Source organism: Chelon labrosus (genome assembly GCF_963514085.1).
Source record: "Chelon labrosus genome assembly, chromosome: 2".
NCBI classification, from domain to species: Eukaryota; Metazoa; Chordata; class Actinopteri; order Mugiliformes; family Mugilidae; genus Chelon; species Chelon labrosus.
Window position 1 is genome coordinate 1,406,373 of NC_140338.1, and position 24,256 is coordinate 1,430,628.

The window sequence follows — 24,256 nt, forward strand, 5'->3', positions numbered from 1 at the left end:
ATGAGGAGGGTGGTTTTAAAGAGAGAGCAGTCCGTTTCAGACTGTTTTCCGGCCGAACTGTGTAAAGTTATCAACGTTATCAAATCACCTGAACAGCCCTTCAGGTGATTTGACTGCAAACCACATGAACATATGCAGGTGGAGTCCCAGCATCAGAACACAGATGCTGAAATGTGCATGGTGTGACTCGTCTTTTAAGACTCTTGATGCAAAACTTAAACATGCAATTTCACATAATCTCCATTTTCTCAAAACACAGGATGTAATAAAACACAAAGTAGAGGTCTTTGCTTTAAGAAGTTGACTTTGGTCCCTAACTGCTAAACTAAAACCTTAAAGTAGAAGTATAGAAGTAGTCCTCAGCAGTCCCAGTTCTTTTTTTCTCTTGTGATGAATAAAACAACCACAATCAGAGCTGACATAAACACTGGACAGTAGAAGATGTTCTGAAGCGGCGCGGTCCTATAGAAATACTGTTTGGTTTAACTATATTTTAAATTGCTTCAGCTTGTATTTTGAATTTCTCCAGAAGACTTGTGTGTGTGTGTGCTTGTAGAGATGTCGTCCTTTGCTTTTAAGTGTGAAATAAGTAATATACATAGAGGAAAGCTGCAGGGAGAGAGACGTGATGCTCAGTGAACTAAAGCCACAGGACACCAGTGAATTTCTCTAGATGAACACGTTAAAGAGAACGCATCCTTGGAAAATGGTAATTAGTTCTTTGCAAATACAGCTTTAGGACACGAATGCTTCACAAACTGATGCAGACATATTTACATGCACGCTCTCTCTTGCAGCTTTAGAGGTGTATTTATTTTAGGCAGTGATATTCATGATCAATCACAGGTGTGTCGTTCCTGACGTATGAAGCTAGTGATCGCTGGGATGTCATCACTGGCCGTAATTAAAAGGGAATCATTTTAATGCTGTTGTCGTTGAGTGCTGCGGTCCCTCAGCTGTCAGCCAGCGCAGCCTTGACTGGATGCTGATTGGAGACAGATGTGTGCGTTGGGATTTCTCCTCTCAGTCATGTGACAGTTAAGATTAAACCTGCATTTAATTGTTGAAAATGAACAGTTGCAACAGTTTGCAAACAAATGCAAAGTACAAACTAAAATAGACTCACAAGGTTTGTGTTTCAACGTGCCACTGATTGTTCTTGACATAATGTTAGCTAATCTGGGAGTTACTGAGGATTATGGGAGTTGGAGTTTGTCACGACTTTAATCTGGTGTCTTTCTGTCTTCCCCTCCGATCCAGACTGCGAGCCAGAGGAAGTGTCTGACTGGTCCTTCGATGAAAACTGTCTCTTCTGCTGCTTAAGACGCGAGAAAGGAAAGGTAGGAGTCAGTCCAGCCGGCAAAATAAGTTCAGCTGATCCAGTCCCATCTGCAGCTGTCTTAGTTCTTCTTCCATTAACTTAAAAAACAAAAAGACAAAAAAGACCATGAGACGTTATCAACTGGGTTTAAATCTTTAAAAACTATGAGCAATATTTAAGGCTTACAAATAGAAATTCTTGAGTCAAATGTAAGAAAAGCTTGTTCTCTGGAGGTCACACCTACGGCCAGTTTAGAATCACCAATGAGCCTGACCAGCATGTCTTTGGACGGTGGCAGGAAGCCCAAAAATTCATTTTCAAACACATAGAAAAAATGAATCAGTGTGTTTACATCAGATGTTTCCACTTCCACCAGCTTTCCTGTATCTGCTCCCTTTCTTTGTCCAAACGCTCTGTGTTTTTGTCAGTGTCTGTTTTTCAGGCTTCCCACTGGAAGCATCTTTGTCCCTCCTCCTCCTCTTCCTCCTCTTCCTCCTCTTCCTCTTCCTCCTCCCCCCGCTGCCGCACTATTTGTTATTTGTGTTGTTGAACCATCATGGTCTTGACCCCAATTTAGCATATGAAAAGAGCGGGACATAATGATTTGGAGGTGAGTGTGTGTGTGTGTTTGTGGGTGAATGTGTGAGAGGAGGAGGAGGAGGAGGAAGAGGAGGAGGACTGAGACATGGGTGTAAATTAGTGAGCGTCCCACAGCGGCAGAGTGGCTGAGGACGGGCTCTCATCGGCTAAAAAACATGACGAGCAGAATGATAATGAGTTCAGCCACAACATTATGACCACTGACAGGAGAAGTGAATAACATTTAAACCATCTTGTGACAGTTCAGTGTTCTGCTGGGAAACTTCTGGACCTGGCATTCATTGGTGTGGATGTTACTTAGACATGTAGCACCCACCTAGACCAGACCAGGCACCCCCACCCCATAGCAATGACACTCCTTGATGGCAGCAGCCATCCCCAGCAGGATGCAGCCTGACACAGACACACACACAAAAACACTTTAGGAGCAACTAAAAAAAAAACATGAAGAACAGCACAAGGTCACAAGATCAAGTATCTGTGGGATGATCCACAGAGGCCCCTCCCCTCAAAGCCCCCCCACTAACAACATTGTGTTGATCAAACACCACAGGACACCCTCAGAAGGCCCATGTCCATTGACTGGGTGAGTGTGTTTAAGGGCCCGTTCATAGCTAGCATTAAAATCCGATCCGGGCGATCCGATCACGTAAAAGACAGGTGTGAACACCCCCAAGAACGCATTGAGTTCACATTTGAGAGATCCGATCTCTGACCACATGTGGGTGAAAATTAACATGAGTGCCCATGTCATGTTTCACACACATAAAACAGCGCTGAAAGGAACTCTGAATGCTTCAGCCGACCAAGAGATTTTGGACAGTTCCATGCTCCCAACTTAGTGGGAACAGTTTGGGGATGGCCCCTTCCTGTTCCAACATGACTGAGCACCAGTGCACAAAGAAAGGTCCATAAAGACATGGATGAGAGAGTTTGGTGAGGAAGAACTTGACTGGCCTGCACAGAGTCCTGACCTCAACCTGATAGAAGACCTTTAGGATGAATTAGAGTGAAGACTGAGAGCCAGACCTTCTGGTCCAACATCAGTGTCTGACCTCACTAATGTGCTTCTGGAAGAGTGGTCAAAACTTCCTATGAACACACTCCTGAACCTTGTTGAAGCTGTTCTAGCTGCAGAGGGTGGGCCCACGTCATATTAAACCCTATGGATTAAGAATGGGACGTCACTTTAGTTCATATGTGTGTAAAGGCAGATGAGTGAATACTTTATAGTGTACGATCATTTTAAAGCGACAGTACGATATCTCTTCATTTCCCATCAGGCTACACTGTTCATCGTCTGTATACGTTCATGAAACAACAGGATGAAGGAGCGAATGAGGGAGGGGAGGAAGTGAGGTGGGGGAGTGTGTGGGGGTGGGGGCGTCCTTCCCTCAGTCATCGATTGTCACTTGATTTTTCGACTTGACCCCGGTTTGACCTCCAAGGTCAGCCATCTGTCTATGCAGAACATCCCTGCTTCAGTACAGCCCTCCGTCAACCCCCATCCGTCCCCCCCTCCCTCTCTCTTTCTCCCGTCTCTGTCTCCCTCTGCTTTTGCTAAATGAGCCGTGCTAACAGTGGTTGTGTTGTCAAAGCTTACTTACGTATGTAATACAATAACCATAGATAAGTATTGAATGGACCTGCAGGAAAATAAATAAACAATCTGAATTAATAACCAGAGCAAAATCTATTTAAAAAAAAAGGCCAACAGGGATTACGGGAATTTATTATATTTGTATGAGAACGCAAACCACAGAACTGTTTTCACCTTTATTCATCTTCTAGGATTTTGAGCACTCTCTCTATCTCTCTATCTCGCTGTTATTATCCTCTGCTTGTTGTGAAATATCGGGGGGTGGTTGGGGGGGGGTTGGCATTGATTCATTGATCTGAAGCGATGCACGCCGCCCGCAGAGAGAGGACCGAGGGTTAAAATAAAGAGACGGGGAGATGAAAAAATCTTTAAAAACACACTCATGTCTCTAGCTTTGTCTCACAAAGACACAAATTCCACGTTTGCTGTGGTGTTGATAATAGCACACGATTGACAGCCACAACAAACAGTCAGGAAAGCATCAAAGCGGAGACACACCGAGCTGATAGTCGTCTGTTTGCCGGTGCTGGGTTGTCAGAGTTTTTCTGGCCTGTCCTGTTGGCTCCAGTCGACCGGCCTGTCGGTGAAGGATTCAGATGATTCAGGTTGTTGCTGCTGTGGCGGAACGGGTTCACTCTGACGGGCTGATCAGTTTAGAGAACCAGTGCATGAGAAGAGAAACAGAAGGTTGGGCTGGGTTTAAAAAAAAAAAAATCCAATTCAAATCGATCTTGATTTGAAAGATCTCATGCTGACTGATAAAATCCTCGGATATCTCTTTTTAAACAGAAAGAGATCTCTCTGTGGTCTCACAAGGCTGCCCCTGCTTGACAGACTCTCAGCTCTACCATAACTATCATCGCTCACATGGTGCATTCACTGACATCAAGGACAAAAAACACACTCTGCAACCACAGCAACAATGTCAGCTAATAGAACACAACAGAACTGAACATAAACACATGAGCTTATCAATACTGTGAGCTGCAGATATGTATAGTCTGTATAAAAACAGGCAGCACCTCAGCACCATCAGTAGCATTTAATAGTCCTCCACATCGTGTTGTTAGATGGGATAGTGTAGCAGCTAAAGGTCTAATAACTTTATCAGATAGTTGATGTGCAGCCTCCTTCTCTCTGTTACCACAGGACGTTTGGTCAAGTTGTTAACTGACTGCTGTCCAGAGAATTTGGACCGTTCCTCTGCTAGTGTTAGCCTTAGCATGTCTTGTTTGCAGTAGTACTTTAGTTGTATTTCAGGACTGACATGTCACGGTAGTATGGGCTTCATCTTTGAAGTATTTCCACACACTTGATGAACCACTGACCCACTGGGCTCCTCACCTGTCTTCTAGGAGGCATCCATGTTGTTATTGTCACGTGATCAGTGACTAGTCCACATGATGCTTAAAGAGTCACGGTACAGCAGTGAAGTCGACTAGTCGGTACAACCCCTAGGATATACCACAAATCTCTGGAACCAGTGATGATACTAGTTCTGTGAATTATTTTTTTCAGTAAGAAATTTTTATAATTATAGGTTGCTCCAATAAAGTAAATATTCATATTAAATGATCAGAAATTACATAAATTATGCTCTTACTGTAATCTTTTCAAAATTAGCAAATATTTCCCTGCAAAAAAGTCAGTCCATGAAAGCAGCCATTTTGGAAAAGTGCCAAAAGCCTGATATTGACTGCAGAGCATGGATAAGTTGTGCACACCTTCAGACTTGAAGAAAAAAATCGTCATATTCATACATGTACATGCACTCGTCTCTTGACTCCCATGGAAGCAGGAAACCGTGGGACATCTGCAGCGTTGCTTGTTTAAACAGCCATAATGAAAACAAGCTAGCTGTGTCGCGTGTTTCTTTACGTATGAGGACATTGTTTCTCCACACCTCTGAACCTTTTATCCCACTCATTCGTCTCTGCGTTTGTTTCTGTAGGATCACGGCGTAGAGAACGGCGGAGGCAGCCACGCGCTGTCGGAGTGTGAAGACTTCAAACTAGAGCAGTCTCGCATCAGCCGGCTGGAGAGACAGGCCCAAGACTTCCTCAATGCTGTGTTGCACAGAAAAGGTGAGACATACTTCCTCACAGGTATCTGGAATGCAGTGTCTTCGGATTGGTCAACTCAGAAAATGTGGTTAATTTTCCTTGGAATGAAATGCCTGAGTTCATTATGTATTCAAGACATTCATAGCATTTCATTGTTTTCAGGCCCAAAGAGAGTTCAAAATGTCTTACCCCTAGAGACAGACCAGACCCCTCAGGATGAAGTCATTTGCATACAGTAAAACTATTTTAGGTAACTCACTTTTGGAAATAACCTTGGGAATTAAAAGAGGTGTTTTACCTTTGTTGTCATGTCTCTGTGTAAAAAAAATGTAGCTACAGAGGACGTGTGTGAAGCAGGCTGTCGTTTTCATAAAAAGGACAATTTTAGCATTTGGGATAAAAAGGGTGCAGGGGATCGATCCCTGAGGAACTCCGCATGTGACTTTTTCTGAGTTTCACAACTGGATCAAAGACGTTTCTGCCTCGCAGGTAGACCCTAAACCAGTTGAGATCTGGGCCAGAGAGGCCGACCCACTTTTACGACCTGTACTAACGGAGCCATGATTAATTTGGGAAACTATGTAGACGGATATTTTGCATGGTGGTTTTAGCATGAGGAACTGGTGCTGAATTAGGGAGTGCAAAATCACACAGCTTCTAGAAAAGGTAAACTATCACACTAGCAGCAGTAACACAAATATATGAATCAGTTATCAGTCACCAGAATGATGATCAAATCTGGGCTGAACCTTTTTTTGGGGCTTACAAGAATTTGATCATCTCTAATGTTTAATGGGTTTATTTTGAGAGGAAAATATTAAATTATACTCTATAAACTAAACAAAAAGCATTGTTTATTTAGGAGTGAAGGAGCTTTGCATGTGGTTTTCACTACCCATCATGTAAATGCAAGAGTCCTTTTCATCTGCCTCTTCAATGCTTTTGCTCTGACTCAAGACAAAGACTAAATGGACTTCACAACCTTGTGAGAAGTAAATGTAATCAACATGTTTTTCGTAACCAACCTCAGATTTTTGCACATTTAACAGGTTAAACGTCCCTATTCATACTCGAATTCTTTGTTTAAATCATGATACATTTTTGTGATTAATGTTCTGTTGCCTTTGATGGATTCTGTTCTCCATCATCGTACAGATGAGCTAAGCTACACGCTGCTCTATCAGTCTCTTATATGTTCACTTCTACTCCACACTCGCTGGTGTACATCTAAATTAATTTTAGCTTCTTATTATGCATTAGGGCATACATATCAGCTGTGTCACTCAGTCATTCACTCTCATCTTTTGTGCAGGCGTCAAATCAGCATCCATTCAGTGTGTAAATATTTGCTGAGCTGGCTTAATCCCCTCTAAACTCAAAATGTTTCCTGTTCTGTCTTGATATTTGTGCTGCAGGCTGAGCCTGGGAGACAGTAGCTGTTGTGGATTTTTTTTTACATTTTTTTTATTCCAGGAGGGAGGAAGCAGATGTTTGTACAATCAATAGACAGCCTTAATCAATTTGGCTTCATGCACACGGGCAGGGCGGCCTGTGGAGCTGCTATATTTAGACAGATAAACAGTCACAAAGGCATAGGCATGATGAGCACACATTCACAAACACTAAACAATCCAGCCCATATTCCCCAGCAGACAGTAACGGAGCTGCTGAAAAGGAGCGTGTGGGACTTAGTGTTGATTCTCTGCAGCGAGATGTGGATAGAGTTCTGTTTGAACTTTGATTCTGGAAAAAAAAAAAAAAATGAATTCAGATTGGTGTAGATGAAATCTAAACCTGCACAACTGAAGGTGAATAGTTGCAACGTCTTAGAGCTGGATTAACTGATTAGTACATCAGTGTATTTTCAGATATTTGCATTTTTTTAGTTATGATCTATTCAAAATATTGTTTAGGGAAAATAGGCAAATGTATGACGTTAGCTTCTGTATTAGGAAATTGAGTTCTGGTAATTTATAGAGACAATTAGTAATAAGAAAAGATGAATCTATATTAATAATAACAATTGATTATGAAAATAATCATTGGTTACAGCCCTACAGCTTGTTTAAATTGTTTGTAATTCTACTGATTGTAAGATAGGGTTGCTAAATTTTATTCAAACATTTTTGCAGTTTTATTTTGACTTGCATAATGTGTGGTTTATATCTCTCAATTTGATGCTGTAGCTACAGCATCAGCTCAGATCCTACACAGACCCTAACACCGTAGCTTGACATGCATCTCCCTAGAAAAGTAACTACACGGCAAAGAGCTGTGATTGGTCCACTTGCTAGCAGCGTGTTTCTGCTTTAGTATTTCCGGCTGCTGCTTCTCCATCTCCGCAATTTTCAGATTGATTGTTTTGGATCAATAAAGATGGAACACATGGAGGAAAGGTTAACTGAGGAGGTTCGGTGTTACAAACAAAAAACACACACCAACTAGTGTTTGGGTGGAGTTGTTACACAGCGAGCCAGACGGACAAGTATAAATGGCTCACACCGGCGTAGGCTACGTACGTAGGTTATAGCGTCTAGTCCAGCGGAGGTATAAGCCGCGCTTAAGGCTTTTGAAACCAACACATTTCCCAGTGGTTAGTAGTCTTTTCATGTGCATCATTCTGTGTCAAATTCAGCTATTGCAGAAATAAACCATGACATGCACATCAACATCAAGCCTCAGGAAGACTCCTCTACTGAAGTAGATGACAGATTTCAGAAACTACAAAAAAAAACAAAAAAAAAAACAGCTGCCAAATCACTCTGCTTTGTTGTGTGTCTTTGCACAAACTTGTAGTGTCACACGGCGGCCATTTCCTAGCAAACACTCTATAAATAGTCGCTGCTTGGCGGGATTTCCCCAGGAGACTTCCCATGGTGGCATTCTGCACCTGTCAAAAAGGAGCTATCTGGGTTTTCTTAGCGTTTGAGGTGTGTTCAGTAGAGGCAGAGTGGGCAAACGGCCACACAGTGTATTTACAAACCCAAATAACTTAGTGACACACAGCTCAAACACTTTAACTGTCGTGTCAACAATGTCATTTCAGTAGTGGGGATTACAAAGCGCAGTGTTTAAGTGGAGCACAGGAGTCACATAACAGCAACAGAGGATTATGAAAAACCCGACAACAAATAATAATATAGCACCTACGTATGTAGACCCGTCAAAAGGAACAATGGGATGATAGAAAAGAATATTATAGCTTTTCATTTCAGCAGTGCTGCCCTAGCTTATTTTTTTAAACAATTCAAGAGAATACAGCAACAACCAGACTTCATAGTTTTTTCTCTTACACGTGCATGGCTGTAGAGGAAGTTTGATATTTATATCCTCCAAAATGTGTATAATCAATTATTTTCCAGTAGACATGTGGTGAATGCCCCTGTTGCTATGACGAACTGGAACAAATCAGTTGAGAAAATGGAGTAAGGGTGTTAAATGAAGGGAAACAACCCGAGGAAATAGCAGTGCAGAGTTAAAAACAGGAAGTCTGCTGGGAAAGCAGATGTGTGAAGAATAACGGGGAAAGCGGCTCCATTCACCTGCTGTATGCTCGGCCGCCTTAACCTTCCTCAACAGGAAGGATTAATAGCTGAATGTACAGTGCATGTGATTTTTGGATTATTTCAGCACGGCTTCAGGATTACATTTTTGGGGCTGATGTATTGTTTGAAGGATTTATGGTTTGAGTCATTGACGTGCATGGGCAAGTATTCAAATAACGTAGCTACGGTTAAAAAGAGATAAGTGCAGACGACTTATCTGGGACAACGCCAGATTAATGCATTAATAGCAAATCGGTGTCGTCATCGTCGCCGCTGTTTTGCTGAGCGCGTATTCAACGATGAGATCAGTGACCAGTGTTTGATGTGGGTTTGTTTTGTCGCAGCAGGGGGCAACAGGAAGTTTGGGTTTGACATTTGTATTTCCTCCCTCTTAGGCCTCAGTTATATTCCCTTCCAATCAGCTGCCATCACAGTGAACAGCTGGTGCCGTTATGGAGCAATGGCGTGGCAAAAACAATTCATGCTGTATATTATGCTTATATATGATGATGATATAGAAAAGGGGAAGCAGAGGTGAATTTATGATCAAGACTTCCATTATTAACATACCTGTACTCACTGCAAGTTCATTTATCAAAAACCATCGAAAACATGATGATATTCTTTTGTTTACACTTTATTAACTTTAGTGGAGAAAGTATTATAGTAGCTAGTAGCTAGTAATACTAACTAGCAGTTGCATGTTTTGTTTAGGCTAATTGCTTAATATACAATACATACAATAATACAACTGAGAAAACAAATTCTCGTTTCAGCCCCAGGCTGTGTCTTCAAATAGAACTACAGTGGGACATTGTGGATATAAATACTGTGGTGTCTGTGCAGAAGTGAACATATTGATGCGAGAACATGAAACTGAAGTGGATTTCTAGACGTTGCATTGTGCATCTGAAATCGGAAATTGACGGAGAAGGCCGTGAAAGCCCCAGCTGAAGAAGTGCAGGCAGTAATCTGCTGTACACACTGATATCATGGTGCTTTTAGCATGGCCAATAGGCAGGATTAAGAGCTGCTTCCCAGTGTTTTTTGGATTATTTCAGCGTAGCGTCAGGATTACATTTTCAGGATGAAATGGGATAAATAAGCAGTGGAATGTGCCAACGACTAAAGAGTAAATTCCTGGAGGGCCGGATGCTGACATGTTTGCCCCTCTGTTTTGTTTCTCTCCAGACCTCCCAAGTTTCTCAGACCCTCACATTCCTCTAGTGGCTCGTGAGATCATGCAGCGAATGATCCGCCAGTTCGCTGCCGAATATACCTCAAAAACTACTCAGGACGACCCGCCCCTGCCCAACGGCACCATGAAGGACCAAAGCCTGCCGAGAGCGGTGTCTCTGGCCCCGGCCCCCGGCTCCCCGCCCGGGCCCCTGCCTGCGCCAGGCTCCCCTCCATCATCTGCCTCCTCCTCTCCATCCCCGACCCCAGGGCCGGGCTTCAGCCCCAACTCCGCTGCTGCTGCCTCAGCAGCCCTCTGCACCCAGAGCAGCAACGGTACGGGAGCCAGTAACGGTGGAGGAGCAGGAGGGGCCACGGCTGCTGCCTCTGCACAGAATCCCGTCCTCAGCAAGCTTCTCATGGCCGACCAGGACGGCCCGCTGGACCTCACCGTCAAAAGGAACCAGGCCGATCCAGAGCCCAGCCAGCAGGGTGAGAGCAGCGCTACACACACACTCTACATCCTGTCACACATAAAGACTTTGTGTTGACCTGAAATATGACACAAATCTGTAAAGAAACAGAACGGGAACTCCACACATTGTGGGGACCCTCTTTATTGGGTCACCACATTGCTATTAATATATGTGGACTCTACATTTACATAATGCTTTCTGCAACCCTGACTTTAACTTAATCATAAGCTTTACCCTAAAAAAAGGTCCTCATAAAGTTGTGGGGCCAGAACGTACGTACTCTGCAAGACTTTGGTCCCCACAACGTAATAAAAACAAGAACACACAGACCAGACACCATGATCCCTACTGACTGGTCTTATAGTAAAAACGGTCACCATGTATGCAATATAAAAAATGACATTAAAGATTCATAAGAATATCAACAAACTATCAAACAAAGAATATTGTTTAAATTATTTTCATGATACTAAGCACGTTGAGTTGATTGCCTCTCTCAGGCTCAGATTGAAACTATCCAATCCCTGGGTTTCCGTCTCCTCTGCGCTTGTTCTCATTTCATCTTACGGACAACAAACCCTCATTGTTAGAGGTACTATACGTGTCAGAGGATAAAACTCATTTGCGTTCATCTCGATGTTATATCACACACACGCAGGCTCAAATGAAGCACATGCACTTTTTGATGACTGAAAAGCCATTATCTTTTAGATCGGGCCTGTGCAGCGCTGAGCTCTGAAATATATCTCAGGGCTCAGTGTCCGTTTAATCAAACTAAAGCAGCAGGAGGTCAGCGGTTTGATCAGCTCTCTGTGTCAACCCTCAACCACAGTGTGACCGGGCACACACTTTAATACCAGCTTTTTGGAATCTGCTTACAGTAAGCCTCCTTAAATTTTTTATTTTTTTTAAGGATGGAGGCATTTACATCCACCTCATGCTCACAAATTATCTCTCTCTCACACATACAACACTGTTTGGAGGAATTCTGAGTCAGATTATCCTTCAAGCTGGATCATATATACACACATACTGCTAATGTAATAATAGATCTAATTTCAGCAGGGGGAGGGGCGCACATTTTTGTTGCCTCACCCATCAGTGTTTTGCTAAACAACCCTCTAAGACAGGGGTCTCATTTTAGTTTGGGGCCACATACAGCCCAGTTTGATGTCAAGGGGGCCAGACCAATAACACGAGAGCGTATTTACCTATAAATAATGACAACTCCAAATGTTTCCCTTTGTTTTAGTGCAAAGAAGAACATTATGAAAGTGTTTACATTTAATGACCGGACATTTCTTGAAAAAAAGAAATGCAAGTTCTAGGTCTCAGTGTTGTGTTATGTCCACAACTTTTACTAAATCTGTGTAAACCCTAGGAATAGTAATTTACTTTTATTGAAAACATTGCAGTTAATGTCTTCAATTTGCAATTCCCAAATTCATCCTGCGGGCTAGATTAGACCCTCCGGCGGCCTGGTTTTGGCCCCTGGGCCTTATGTTTGACACGTATGCTCTAAGAGAAGCAGGTCATAGTTTTATCTGCACAAAATAAATCCACTGGAGCTAGCTGTCTGTGCTAGCACGGCAGCTAACATGCGTAGCAGTGCTTTGGCTGCGTAACCACTGGTTGCAAGTTTTGCCTTCAGATTATATTTTAGAGACAATGACAGGCTTGATACCAATGCTTCAGAGAGGATTTTGGCACATTTGTCTAGACATCAGGGTTCCCATAAAAGATTAATACTATGGTACATAATTTATGGTCTTATTCAAGGATTCAAGGATTCAAGGATTCTTTATTGTCATTACGACACATGTTGGTACATGGGAAGGAACGAAATTGGTTACTCTGGTCCCGATTCAAGCCATAAGTAAAGAAACAAAAAAACAAAAGTATAAATATAGAATATAGAATAAAAATTAGCTTTCCAAGTATTATCCAAAATAGCAGGTATAAAAAATGTATAAATATAGGCGGTAAAAGTATCAACATAGAATTTAACAGCAATGAGTTGAGGTAGTGTGCAAATGGAGTTAAAGTGACAGTGCAAAACAAACTGCAATCTGTGCAGGTGTGTCCGTGGGTGGCTGTTGGAGGGGCGGCAGGGGGATGGGGGCTACGGAGGTCTTTCAGTGTTCGAGAGTCTCACAGCCTCCGGGAAGAAGCTGTTCCTCAGTCTAGAAGTTATGACAAATATTATACAAGTATTTTTTCACGTTTTAAACAACGTTGTGCTTGCGTTGTTTTTCTCTATTGCTCCTGAAAGCATCTCTCTCTCCTCCTACCCTTATCTTAACTTCATAAGCGTTAGCTAGCAAAGTTAGATTGAAAGTCAGCTGTTTACTAGAATTGAGGGCACGAGGCTGCATAAATATCCATGTTGATGAGGAAACTGAAACATTCTCCTCTGACTGTTTAATGCATTAACTAAAGTAAGCCGGTGTTACTACCGCTGATGTGTCCTGTCAAAACAAAGCATGCTAATGTAGGTGATAATTAAAATGTTCATTAGCTCAGAGGAGAACCTCGTTAGCGTACCTTGTTATGTGTCATTGTTGTTTTCCCTGGGCTTTGTCTGACTTGTGTGCAGTTTAAGATTACATTTGGACATATACAGCATTCATAAAGTATTTGTCCTGTTTTTTTTCTTTAATATCTCCTGGTGAGTAAACAACTAAAACAATCCTTGAAGATTAACACGGCAGTGACCAGTCCTGAGTCTGTGTAGGGTTTTGTGGTTTGCAGGGGGGTCAAAGGTTCAGCTGCACTGAAGGGATTATAGTGTATGTTCTGTTAATGAATGTATTGGTGTGTTTGTTAATCTCAGATTTTCAGTTTTTTTTTTGTTTTTGTTTTTTTGAAGAGTTATTTGCATTTTACTTTTCAAATAGATTTAAACAAGATCAAAACAGAGCAGGATGGAATAATGATATATTTAAATATATATAATAATATTGACTTTATATTGCCTCAAAGTAGGAGCTACGTTTTCTGCACATACTGTACACTAATTAGCCACAACATTATGACCACCGACAGAAGAAGTGAATAACATTTAAACCATCTTGTGACAGTTCAGTGTTCTGCTGGGAAACTTCTGGACCTGGCATTCATTGGTGTGGATGTTACTTAGACATGTAGCACCCACCTAGATTTCATAGCTAGTGTCACACCTAGTTCCTCTTGAACAGTTCAAACAGATGGACAGCAGTGATCTCTGACTGCCGTGGTAACCTGTGCTAAGATGATGCCTCTTATATTCATCTATCTGTAATAGACCTACAATTATCACTAAGAGTTTTATAACGTTGTGCTTGTGTTTATCCTGACACCAGTAACTTTATGAGCACTATACACCCACTAGACCTTTCTCCAATTAAAATTTTGAATTCTAGCTCGATCCATTCTTTTTTTAGTTCATTATCAGTCTCTTATGTAACGTGCATCAGCTCTATCTCTTCTCCTCCTTCTCTTCTCTTTCCTTTTTCTTCTCCGTCGGCGTCTTAGTTCATGCTCTGGGCGTTTGAGGCGCTAGGTTTCCAGTAAAGCGTCTTGATTGTCACTGACACTGTGTAAATATAAGTGAATGTAAGTGGTGGTGAATTTCACAAATGTTTAATGCAGTAAACTCGCACGTCTGAGTCATATGGGGTGTGAACTGCCTCCTTTAAAACACACACATCTCACATGATTTATTTTAAAATAAGGAAACTTCATACTAATTAATCCAAACGTAATATACAGTATAGAATAGCTGTCAATATGTTAATTTATTTATTTTTCTTTCTTTTTTTTTTAATCACATTGGCTCAGGAGTAAGGTATGGTTTCCATGGTAACTGGCTCCTTTGTACTTTCAGGTTAATCAGATTTTGATTGCAATCCAAAACGTTGTATAGGAAGCCCATTAAACATGTCTGGTGAAAATCAAGGGAGTCGAGCTGGACTGAGGAGGAGAACGTTTAAATGTTCAGTGAACTAAACGCAAACACGTCAGATAACGTCAGAAAATACTGGAACAGAGGCGAGATGAGATATCAGCACAGGAACTTTTGATGTGTTAATTCTGCAGAGCTGTGACTTTTTACCGTTTATCTGATTTTCTGCTGCACCATGTAAGTGACAGGGACCCTTACTTGCGTCACATAAAATTTTAGAATCTACTTTTCACCCACATTTTTTACAAATTGCCTCTTGCCCTTGAACAGAATGTGACCTCAGTCGTGTTTAACATCTTGTCCTGTGTGTGTTTTTTTCCTCAGATGGCGTCCTGGACCTCTCCACCAAGAAAAACCACAGCACAGGCAACCCCAAAACCTTGTCCGGCTTCACCCCGGCGCCTGGGGTCAAAGGGTAAGAGAACGGGATTAGGAACAGTGGCACATCCTAAAACAGTGTGTTGACTTTCTGCAGTGTGTTACCCAGAGAAAACTTCTCAGTCTACTCCAACACTAAATGTATGGAGACGTTCGTCGGCCTGAGGCGATGACGTCCGATTTAGATCTGAATGCAGATGCCAAACCGCAGTCAGGCCTCTCTAGTTTTTATTCAACAAGCACTGATTTCACAGGCGGAGGGGTGCTGGAGCCTATTCCAGCTGTCATGGGGCGAGAGGCAGGGACAGGACACCCTGGACAGGATGCCAGTCTATCACGGGGCTAGTCTAAAATTTGATAATCCAAATTTAAGGCCTTAAAAAGTCTTAAGTATGAGCGTATTTTGCGTTGTAGGTTTCAAATTACATTTAGTCAAGTCTTAAATCCTTACGTCCATTTACTGCTCCATTCGCTTTTTGATCAATGCGTTGGCATTCACAGTTAGTTCTGTGTGTTCTGTGTATTTTTTTTATGAAACTATTAGCAGTACGCAGAAATTAAATTTCAAATGAGACCTGGAAGTGGAATCCAAAGTTCAGCCTGGAATGTTTGGAATGTGTTGCTGCACCGGGCATGTTACGCGCTCAGGCGAAGCGGGGAGACTCTTTCGTCACGTAATGTTTGTTAGTCTAATGGATTCTGGCATCCTTTTGGATTCGAGTCTTCTTCTGTCACATGAACCTCGTTGTCAACTTGGGAAATGGGCAAATGTAAGTTTAATGATTGCTGGCTTGAACAAAGTGATTTCGTTGATTGACTGAAGCGTATGCCGAACAGTCCTTATGAGGCGTACTGCACATTGTGCAAGAGGAAACTCTGCAGCCTGGGAGTGAAGGTTAAAAGCAGAGAAACACCAGACGGCTCTTAAAAGGCTCCAGCAATCTCATGTGATCACCCAGTTTTGTTCACCGTTGCCAGGTCTGAGTACAGCCAGAGACGGTGTTAAAGCCAACTCTGTGCCAACTGTTCAAAACACAGACTCTAGCGATTCTGCTGCTTCATCGTCATCAAGTGACATGCAGGAAATCTTTGCATCATCTGCAACTCTGAAAGCTGAAGTCTTGTGGATTTTAAACACCGTAACAAAGCATCACTCGTATAAAAGCAATGATGTTACTGGGGGAACTTTCTCAGGCTATGTTTCCCTGTTCAAACCGATTCAACCGATCCAACCCTTTCCTAACGTCTCTCTCTCTCTCTTTCTCCCTCCCCCTCTCTTTCTTTCTCTCACTATAACCAACTCTCAGTGAAACCAGCTCTGGCCATGCTGAATGTGAATTGGAATGTTAACATTGAAAATTCTGGGATGCACTACCTGTTTCAGCCCCAGACCACTGAAAATCAATATGTTTCAAAGCCATTTAATTCCATTGAAATACATTACAAAACTATGCATGGCCCATGGGATGGAGGAGGTTGGGACATGTCTCAATGCATGTTAAATCACATCTAGAGGGTATAAGCTTTCAGAAAATGTTTGTGAATCAGGACTGATAAAAAAAGTCATTTCTTAAGACCTACACGTACTTTGTGTAGGTCTTAAATCTAACCCATAATGGTCTTAAAAAGGTCTTAAATTTCACTTATTCAACTTGTCAGTTAATCTGCAGGTGATCAGATTTAGTTATGATAGCAGTCAAGTCCTTTCCTACAGAACAGGTCTATACCTTGTTCTTTTATTAAACAACCCCCCTCCCTCTCTAAACACCACCCCCTGAAAGCCATAAATCTATGGGAAACCCTGTGTCATGATTAGATATTTCATATATTGCGATTTCTGAGGGTAAAGAGTGAGAATTGGCTGCACTGAATAGAGCACATCCACGGAGCAGCCTGCAAAAACATTTTAAAACTCACCTAGCAAATTGGGGGGTGGGGGTGCAACAGTGAGATCTTTGGACATTTTCATAAAACATGCATGAAGTAAAGCTGAGCAAAACAATGAAGCACGCCACAGGGAGCGAGATAAACCTCTAAAGAGATGAACGATGCACTACACTTGTAAGCATTCCCATCTCTGAGATGTATCATGAGTAGTTATTATTGAATTATTGTTCTAATACTTTCTATGCAGTTTCACATACAGAGAATATACTTGCTTGCTGGTGCCGACCTTCAGTTCCCCGTGGAGTTTTAGGACTTTAATCTACTCATGGTCATTCCCATGCAAGTGCTGTCAACAGATCCCACCTTTCATATCTCCCTTACCGGCTTGACTCTGCTGATCAGTACCGAAGCAGTCATTCGTGTTGTGGCAAGGTTATCCATATTTGTTTGTGTACTGGTATTTATAATAGACCTCATCTACCTCCCACCTCCATCCACGATAGAGTGAATCAACACATGACTGAGGTTATGATGGATTTCTCTCTTCAAAGAAAAAGCAGCCCATGTCATTGTCTTTATTGATGATCCTCTGCACTGCGTTGCATTCACTTATTGAAGAGTATTCTGCCTTGAAGTCATGTTTGAATCAGTAGTCATCGTGCTCGGTTCTGGCATCAAGAGGGAATAAACAATCGACGCTAATTGCGGCATCCATTTTCAAGAATGATCTGCAGGTCAAATATGGATTGAGAGAGGTTTGATTCAGAGAGCTGTACGCATGGGCATAGGAAACCTGCAACCACCATGTCAGCAGTGACTCTTTGATCCAGCAGTGAATAGAAGAGGAGTTTCGTCCTGGTGAAAGCTAATACTGCCTCCATACCAAACAAACACGATGTTTAGAAGACATGCACTTTCAATTAAGAACCTGGTAATCATGTAGGGGTTTCTGGTCTATTGCTCTTTGGGTCTTACTTTTATTATTTTGGTCTAGATATGCACAGTTTGCAGCCAAACTGGTTGCATGTAGTTTTCCTTTGCAGTCAAGTACTATCACTGATATTTCAGATATTGTCCAGGAGGAATGTTAACCAGATGTTTCAAACCAAAGGTGAGCTATTGTTCTGTTTCCACATCGGGCTTAAAGATAAAATAGAAACAGCCCCCTAGGCCCTTGAGGATGGAAATGAGTCTCCTTCCTGAGGCCCCAAAGACTCCAAAAGCCCCAGGGCCCCAAGGCCCCAGGCTCCACTCCCAGTGAGGCTTCTAACGATCAGGTCATGTAATATTAACTACAGATTCTATATTTCGACCCCCTCTACTTTCAATTCATCTTCCACAACCAGACAATCCCCAAAACACACAGTGGGTTTGTGTGTGCATTACAAGCTACTGGCTTTTATTCAGAAATATTTTTCTGATGATTTTTGAATGGAAATCTCAGAATCAAATCAATATATGTACTTCAGTCTGTATCTTTTATTGTGTTGTAATGTTAACTTTGCTCTAATTCGTGGTTTTATTGTTATTAGTATAAAAGATAAAGACTAGTGGACTAGTCTCTGATCACGTGACAATAACAACCTGGCTGCCTCCTAGAAGACGGGTGAGGAACCCAGTGGGTCATTGGTTCTTCACTAAAGATGAAGCCCATACTACCGTGACATGTCAGTACTGAAATACAACTAAAGTACTACTGCAAACAAGACATGCTAATGCTAACGCTAGCAGAGGAACGGTCCAAATCCTCTGGACAGCAGTCAGTTAACAACTTCACCAAACGTCCTGTGGTAACAGAGAGAAGGAGGCTGCACATCAACTATCTGATAAAGTTATTAGACCTTTAGCTGCTACACTATCCCATCTAACAACACGCTGTGGAGTACTATTAAATGCTACTGATGGTGCTGAGGTGCTGCATGTTTTTATACAGGCTATACATATCTGTAGAGTACAGTATTGATAAGCTCATGTGTTTATGTTCAGTTCTATTAGTTGACACTCACTGTTGCTGTGGTCGTAGACTGTGTTTTTTGTCCTTGATGTCAGTGAATGCACCATGTGAGACTCAGTACTTATGGTGGAGCTGAGAGTTTGTTGAGTGAGAGCCTCATATCAGAAGAGTCAGACTGACGGTGTTTATGGTGTTGACGTGGTCTACCGCTGACAGTAGCTCATGTTCAAGCTTCAATAAACTGAAGAAAATCCTCCGTAGCTTCTTTTGTGTAAAACAATATGTATTCAGGTCAAGAATATAGACTCCATTACTTTCTACTGTGTTTTTATGTGTGATGTCATCGACTAGTTGACGTCAGCTCGACTTTTACCACATATTAGTCGACTTTAAGAAGTCGGAAGTCACGCAACCCCTAACGGGAACTGCAAAAATATAAAAAATAATATTAACACTGCTGCTTAGAGAACACAGTCCTCAGATCCAGCGTCACTGTCGTGTCCGTCTCTGATGACCGTCTTCTTGCCGATAACAGAACGCTGTGTTAGCGTGTCCACTCCAACCCCTCTCACTAACCTTGTATCGTTTTCAACAAGCTCCAGACGGCCCACTGTGATAATCTGTCTTAAATCTCCTGCTGTGGACTCCCCACACAGTCACAGTCACTCTGCACTGTAGCTCAACTGAAAATGTCTCCAGTGGAGCATTCTTCTCCCGTGTACTGACTTGTCTGTTTATTATGAACCTATGGGAGACTTTTATTTTAAAGAGCCTTTTCCACTGTTGCTATAGTTACTTAGCTGTATAGACGTTGGCTGCAGCAGGTCCAGTATAGGCACTCAGGATGTAAGCATATAGGTTTCAGCAGAGATGGTCTTAAGAAATCTGAAACAAAGAAAAATACAAGATGCTTGCAATGTGACAGGAGTCTACACAGATAAATAGATGACTTTTATCAAATGACCCCATGTAGCATTTCCTATCCTCAGGTGAGAAACTACAGGGTGAACCAATGAGCAGCTGTCTTTTTAAATAGTTTATGAGCCGTTGACGTGTTTTTACGTAGTGTGGATTTAGTGTTTCCATGGATTGTGGTCATAAGTTGTGATGCTTATAATGGCATTTAAAAGCCAATACCTCGTATTCATCTCACAAATAAATACCCATAGCATTATTATATATTGACACATTTTTTTTTTACCAATATTTAGATCAGTCATTGTAATAAAATAATAAACTGTTGGACTAATTATAGATTACCTGAAGCCCTGCTGCTGTGTGCCCCCTTAGACATTAGATAAACTTTATTCATCCACAAGGGAAATTGTTTGGTCACGGTAGCTCAGTTCCACATAAAAAAACACTCTTGAGAACCACTATTTAAAAGAAAAAATACAATAAAATAAAAATCCAATAAAATAAAATTAAAAATATAAATAAAAATCTAGTATAATAAAATAAAAATAAAATCTAATTACCACAAGTAAAAACAAATAATCTAATAAAATAAAATATGAGTAAAAATCTTGTGAAATAAAACAAAATAGTATAAGCAAGAAATGTACAAAATAAAATACAAACAAATGTTCAGATGTACATGAAACAGAAGTACAGAGACAGAAGTAAATATATATTATATCCGTAGGAACACGGTCTTCACTGTTTATTTCCTTTTTGTAATTCATTCAAGACAACCGTAAAGACACAACATTCATCTACAAACCAAAAGCAGCAAGAAAACAGTCAATAAAAAGGACTGAGTTTGAGGTCTGGATTTATCTCAACTATGTTTGCTTGTTTTTAAATCATCATTTACTTGTGGCTGTCATTTGTAGTTTGGATGAGACTGTGTCACCACATCTGATCATGTAATGATTGTGATTCAGAGCAGTTTGAGTTAATAGAAAGTCTGACGCTAGAACATTGTAAAGCTGTAACATTTTCTCCCATATGTGCGACAGTAAAAAGTCAAATGATCAGCATAATCTTAAATTAGAGAATACGGCGACCCCCTGACACGGCTCCTAAACTGTCTTCTTGTTCTTCTCTCTCCAGACGTTCCCTCAAAGTGGAACAAGCCCTGTCAGAGGTGGACGAGGAGGACGGCCTGCTGCAGAGAAGCTTGCAGGACGGGCTGAGGGAGAACTACGTCGGTTCCAACACCTTCAAGCCTCCGCTGGCCCGCTCGCTGCGTATCAAGGAAGAGCTCCTCAGCCAGAAGCACCGCCTTCTGAGCCAGCCTGCTGCTCTTTCATTGGCTAATCTAGAGTCCGCCGGCTTGCTCAATCACGGGCAGACCCACTCTTTGCTCGGTCAGAAGGGCGCCTCCTCTTTCTGGGGAAGCAAAGCCCACCTTGAAAGCCTGATGAAGCTAAAACAAGCCAGTGGGGCTCTGAGCGACCTCAAAGACCTGCCTACATTCCTGGAGAATCACCACCACGGAGCCTTCTCCTTTAAGAGTTCCCTTCATTATCACCACCACAATCAGGTCTCGAAGGCCCAACACCACCACAGTGACGGAAAGAGAGACCAGGGCCACTCACCTCCTGTCGACCTCAAGATCCCCCAAGTTCGAGGCATGGATCTTTCCTGGGATTCCCACGCCTCTGAGCTGTATGGCTATGGTGCCATGGGGGTTGGGGGTGGTGGCCACGGGGAAAACACCCTGAGCCGGAAGCTGAGAGCCATCCTGCCCAAGCAGAACCGCCGTGGAGGAAGCCTCGGAAGCCTGCTGGACCCGGCAGCCGACTACTGGAGCTCCGACTTGGACCACTCCAGTTCCGGGCCAGCGTACTCCATCTCCGACGTGGAAGGGGACCCAAACTCTAAGCAACCAAGGAAGAAGAGGGGCCGTTACCGCCAGTACAACAGTGAGATCCTAGAGGAGGCCATAGCAGTAGTGATGAGCGGGAAGATGAGCGTGTCCAAGGCACAGAACATGTATGGGATCCCACACAGCACCCTGGAGTACAAGGTCAAGGAGCGCATGGGAACCTTGAAGAACCCCCCAAAGAAGAAGCTCAAGCTGATGATGAAGATGGAAGCAGGAGGGCAGGATTTCCCCACCGAGTCGGAGAACACGCACACCGCAACCTCACGAGACGACGGCCAGCCCCTGGCAGCCGCCGAGCTCAAGGACAATGTTAAAGAAGAGATTGATGACAATTTCAAACCAATCGACTAAACGACTTACACATGTAAACCTCAGTCAAATGACTTAAATAATTTGAAAGATAGATGGGGCTTTATTTGTGCCAATTTACTTTGCAGTATCTGGGTGAGCACAAACGCAGGGATAAAATGAGGAGGATTCTTTAAAAACAAACTGGAGAAAACAACTAATCGGGACGGTTTTTAACAGGTGTCACGTGGGCGACGCTGTACAAGCATTTGTTTAGCTTTTCTATCTGGGGGGCTCGACAAATGCAGATAAAGACATTAGTTAAATGACAATTAATGAAATTTCCTTAAGCATGCTGATAATCCCCAGCCCAAGAACCCAATCTCCCCTCTTTTATGAACTCGATAAACTGAACCGTTGCTGCGTATAAATGCAGTTTGGGCTTCGGACAATTTTCAATTTTGGGCGAAAAAAAAAAATGAGGGGAAGTTTGAAAATTAACTTAAAAAACAAAAACTGAGAAATTAGTCCCTTTACCACTCCCCTCTCTCATGGAGTACTAGCTGAAAATTGGTAAGTGAACTCTCTATTACATTTGTAAGGTGTAATCATGCCACTGATATTCCTCAATAGGGTTCTGAATCAAACCCATTCTCTTATTGCCAGGTAGCCATGACGCTTTAACTGCAAACCTTTTCTTTCCTCCTTAAAATATTCTGCTAATCTCTGTGTGGACAAAAGCAAGATTAACCCGTCCTCTTGTTTTGAACGAGAAAAGACACACACAAGTCATTCAGGGATGCATGTTTGTGAGTTTCGTGGACACTACTGACTTCTATAATCAACCTTTTTTTTCCCACTATCTTTTCGTTTGATTTGTTTTGCTTTCTTTTGCACTACACTTTGGGTCTGGCGCTTACAGACCAGGTTACCTCGGCATTGTTGCCCATGCATCATGCACTTATTATGGTCTGTCTCTGAAGCCCAACCTTGCATCGGGTCAGAGGTGCACATCGCCTGCATACGCTGATTCATATTCAGATGCAGGAGGCTCTTTATCCCTTTTTTTTTTTTTTTTTTTTTTTCGTTGCCAAGGGACAAGTTAAGGGGTTTATCTGATTATGGATCAGCTGTTTTTAAGGCGGAATGCTACCTCATGGACCTCCATCTGTCTCTCACTGCTGATTCTGGAAAGCTGGAGCCGTCTGCAGGTTGCCCTCCCTGTGGTGACCAAAGTCAGCTCACGGCCCTCGTGAAGATCTTTATTGGATGAAGGCATATTAGGATCAGAACGTGAAACTGTGCTGCTACCCAGTTCATTATCCATCTCCTATGAAGGCTCTAGCTAGTCTTAGCTAATAACAACTTACTGCTGATGTTTTTGTCTTTTTTTTTCCTTTTCTAGTCAAACTAAGCGGAGTTTTAGAAGAAATCCTTCTCCCTCAAATTCAAAGACAGTTTTAAAGGCAGTTTACTACAACAATGTGCATTTGTAGTTCTTTTTGTGGGTGGTGGGTGGGTAATATGCAGTTGGGGGGGTGGTCGGTAGGTGAGAGACAGGCAGATTTTAATATATTCTAAGTTATTATGACTATGTAAAAGCCAATCCATGATTCTCTGTGTTTCTTCTCCTCATTTTTAACTCAGGGTAACTGAGACAGATGACGTGGGTCACAAATATGGTCATTTCCTGTTGGACCTATAACAGACAGAGACGTGGACAGGACAGCGTCTAGCTAATGCTCGCTCTGTCTGTGAGGATGGCCTCATGATTAATACGCCAGTGCCATGTGCAGATACTGACAAAGAACAGAAGACGCTGACATTGCGTTTGGGGACTTAACTTACGGCGCTAAACTTCTAAGACAGCACTTTTCAAAAATAAGAGAAAAAAAAACAAGAGAGAAAGAAAGGAAGTAGTGAAGCTTTTCTTTGGGGGATAAGGAGCAGGGGAAGGAAGACGAGGACGTAAAGAGAGATGGAATTAAAAAAGAAAAAGAGCTTTACTGTGTGAAGACTTTCAGAGAGGTGCAGCTTGGACCCAAACTACTCTTATTTTTCCTCTCAATTACCTCCACGATTTAAAAAAAAAAAAAAAAAAAAAAGAAAGAAAAAAAAAGGTTGACAGCTTGATAAAATAATTCAGTTTTGTGTAGTGTCGTCTCGTTGGTTCCCCTCCCCTTAAATGTTGA

General features: G+C 42.2%; 1 protein-coding gene across 1 annotated transcript in view; it reads left to right on the forward strand.

Moving 5' to 3' along the window:
* The window catches only part of lcor (ligand dependent nuclear receptor corepressor), a gene marked incomplete at its 3' end in the record, with an annotated part of 73,369 nt that extends 51,242 nt beyond the window's left edge, over positions 1-22,127 (forward strand). Inside the window, exons 3-7 of the mRNA XM_084558399.1 lie at positions 1,261-1,340; positions 5,473-5,605; positions 10,321-10,797; positions 15,049-15,139; positions 20,999-22,127. Coding sequence (XP_084414525.1) covers positions 1,261-1,340; positions 5,473-5,605; positions 10,321-10,797; positions 15,049-15,139; positions 20,999-22,127 — 1,910 coding nt within the window. The remainder of the gene's footprint in view (positions 1-1,260; positions 1,341-5,472; positions 5,606-10,320; positions 10,798-15,048; positions 15,140-20,998) is intronic.
* Between the last annotated feature and the right edge of the window lie 2,129 nt (positions 22,128-24,256).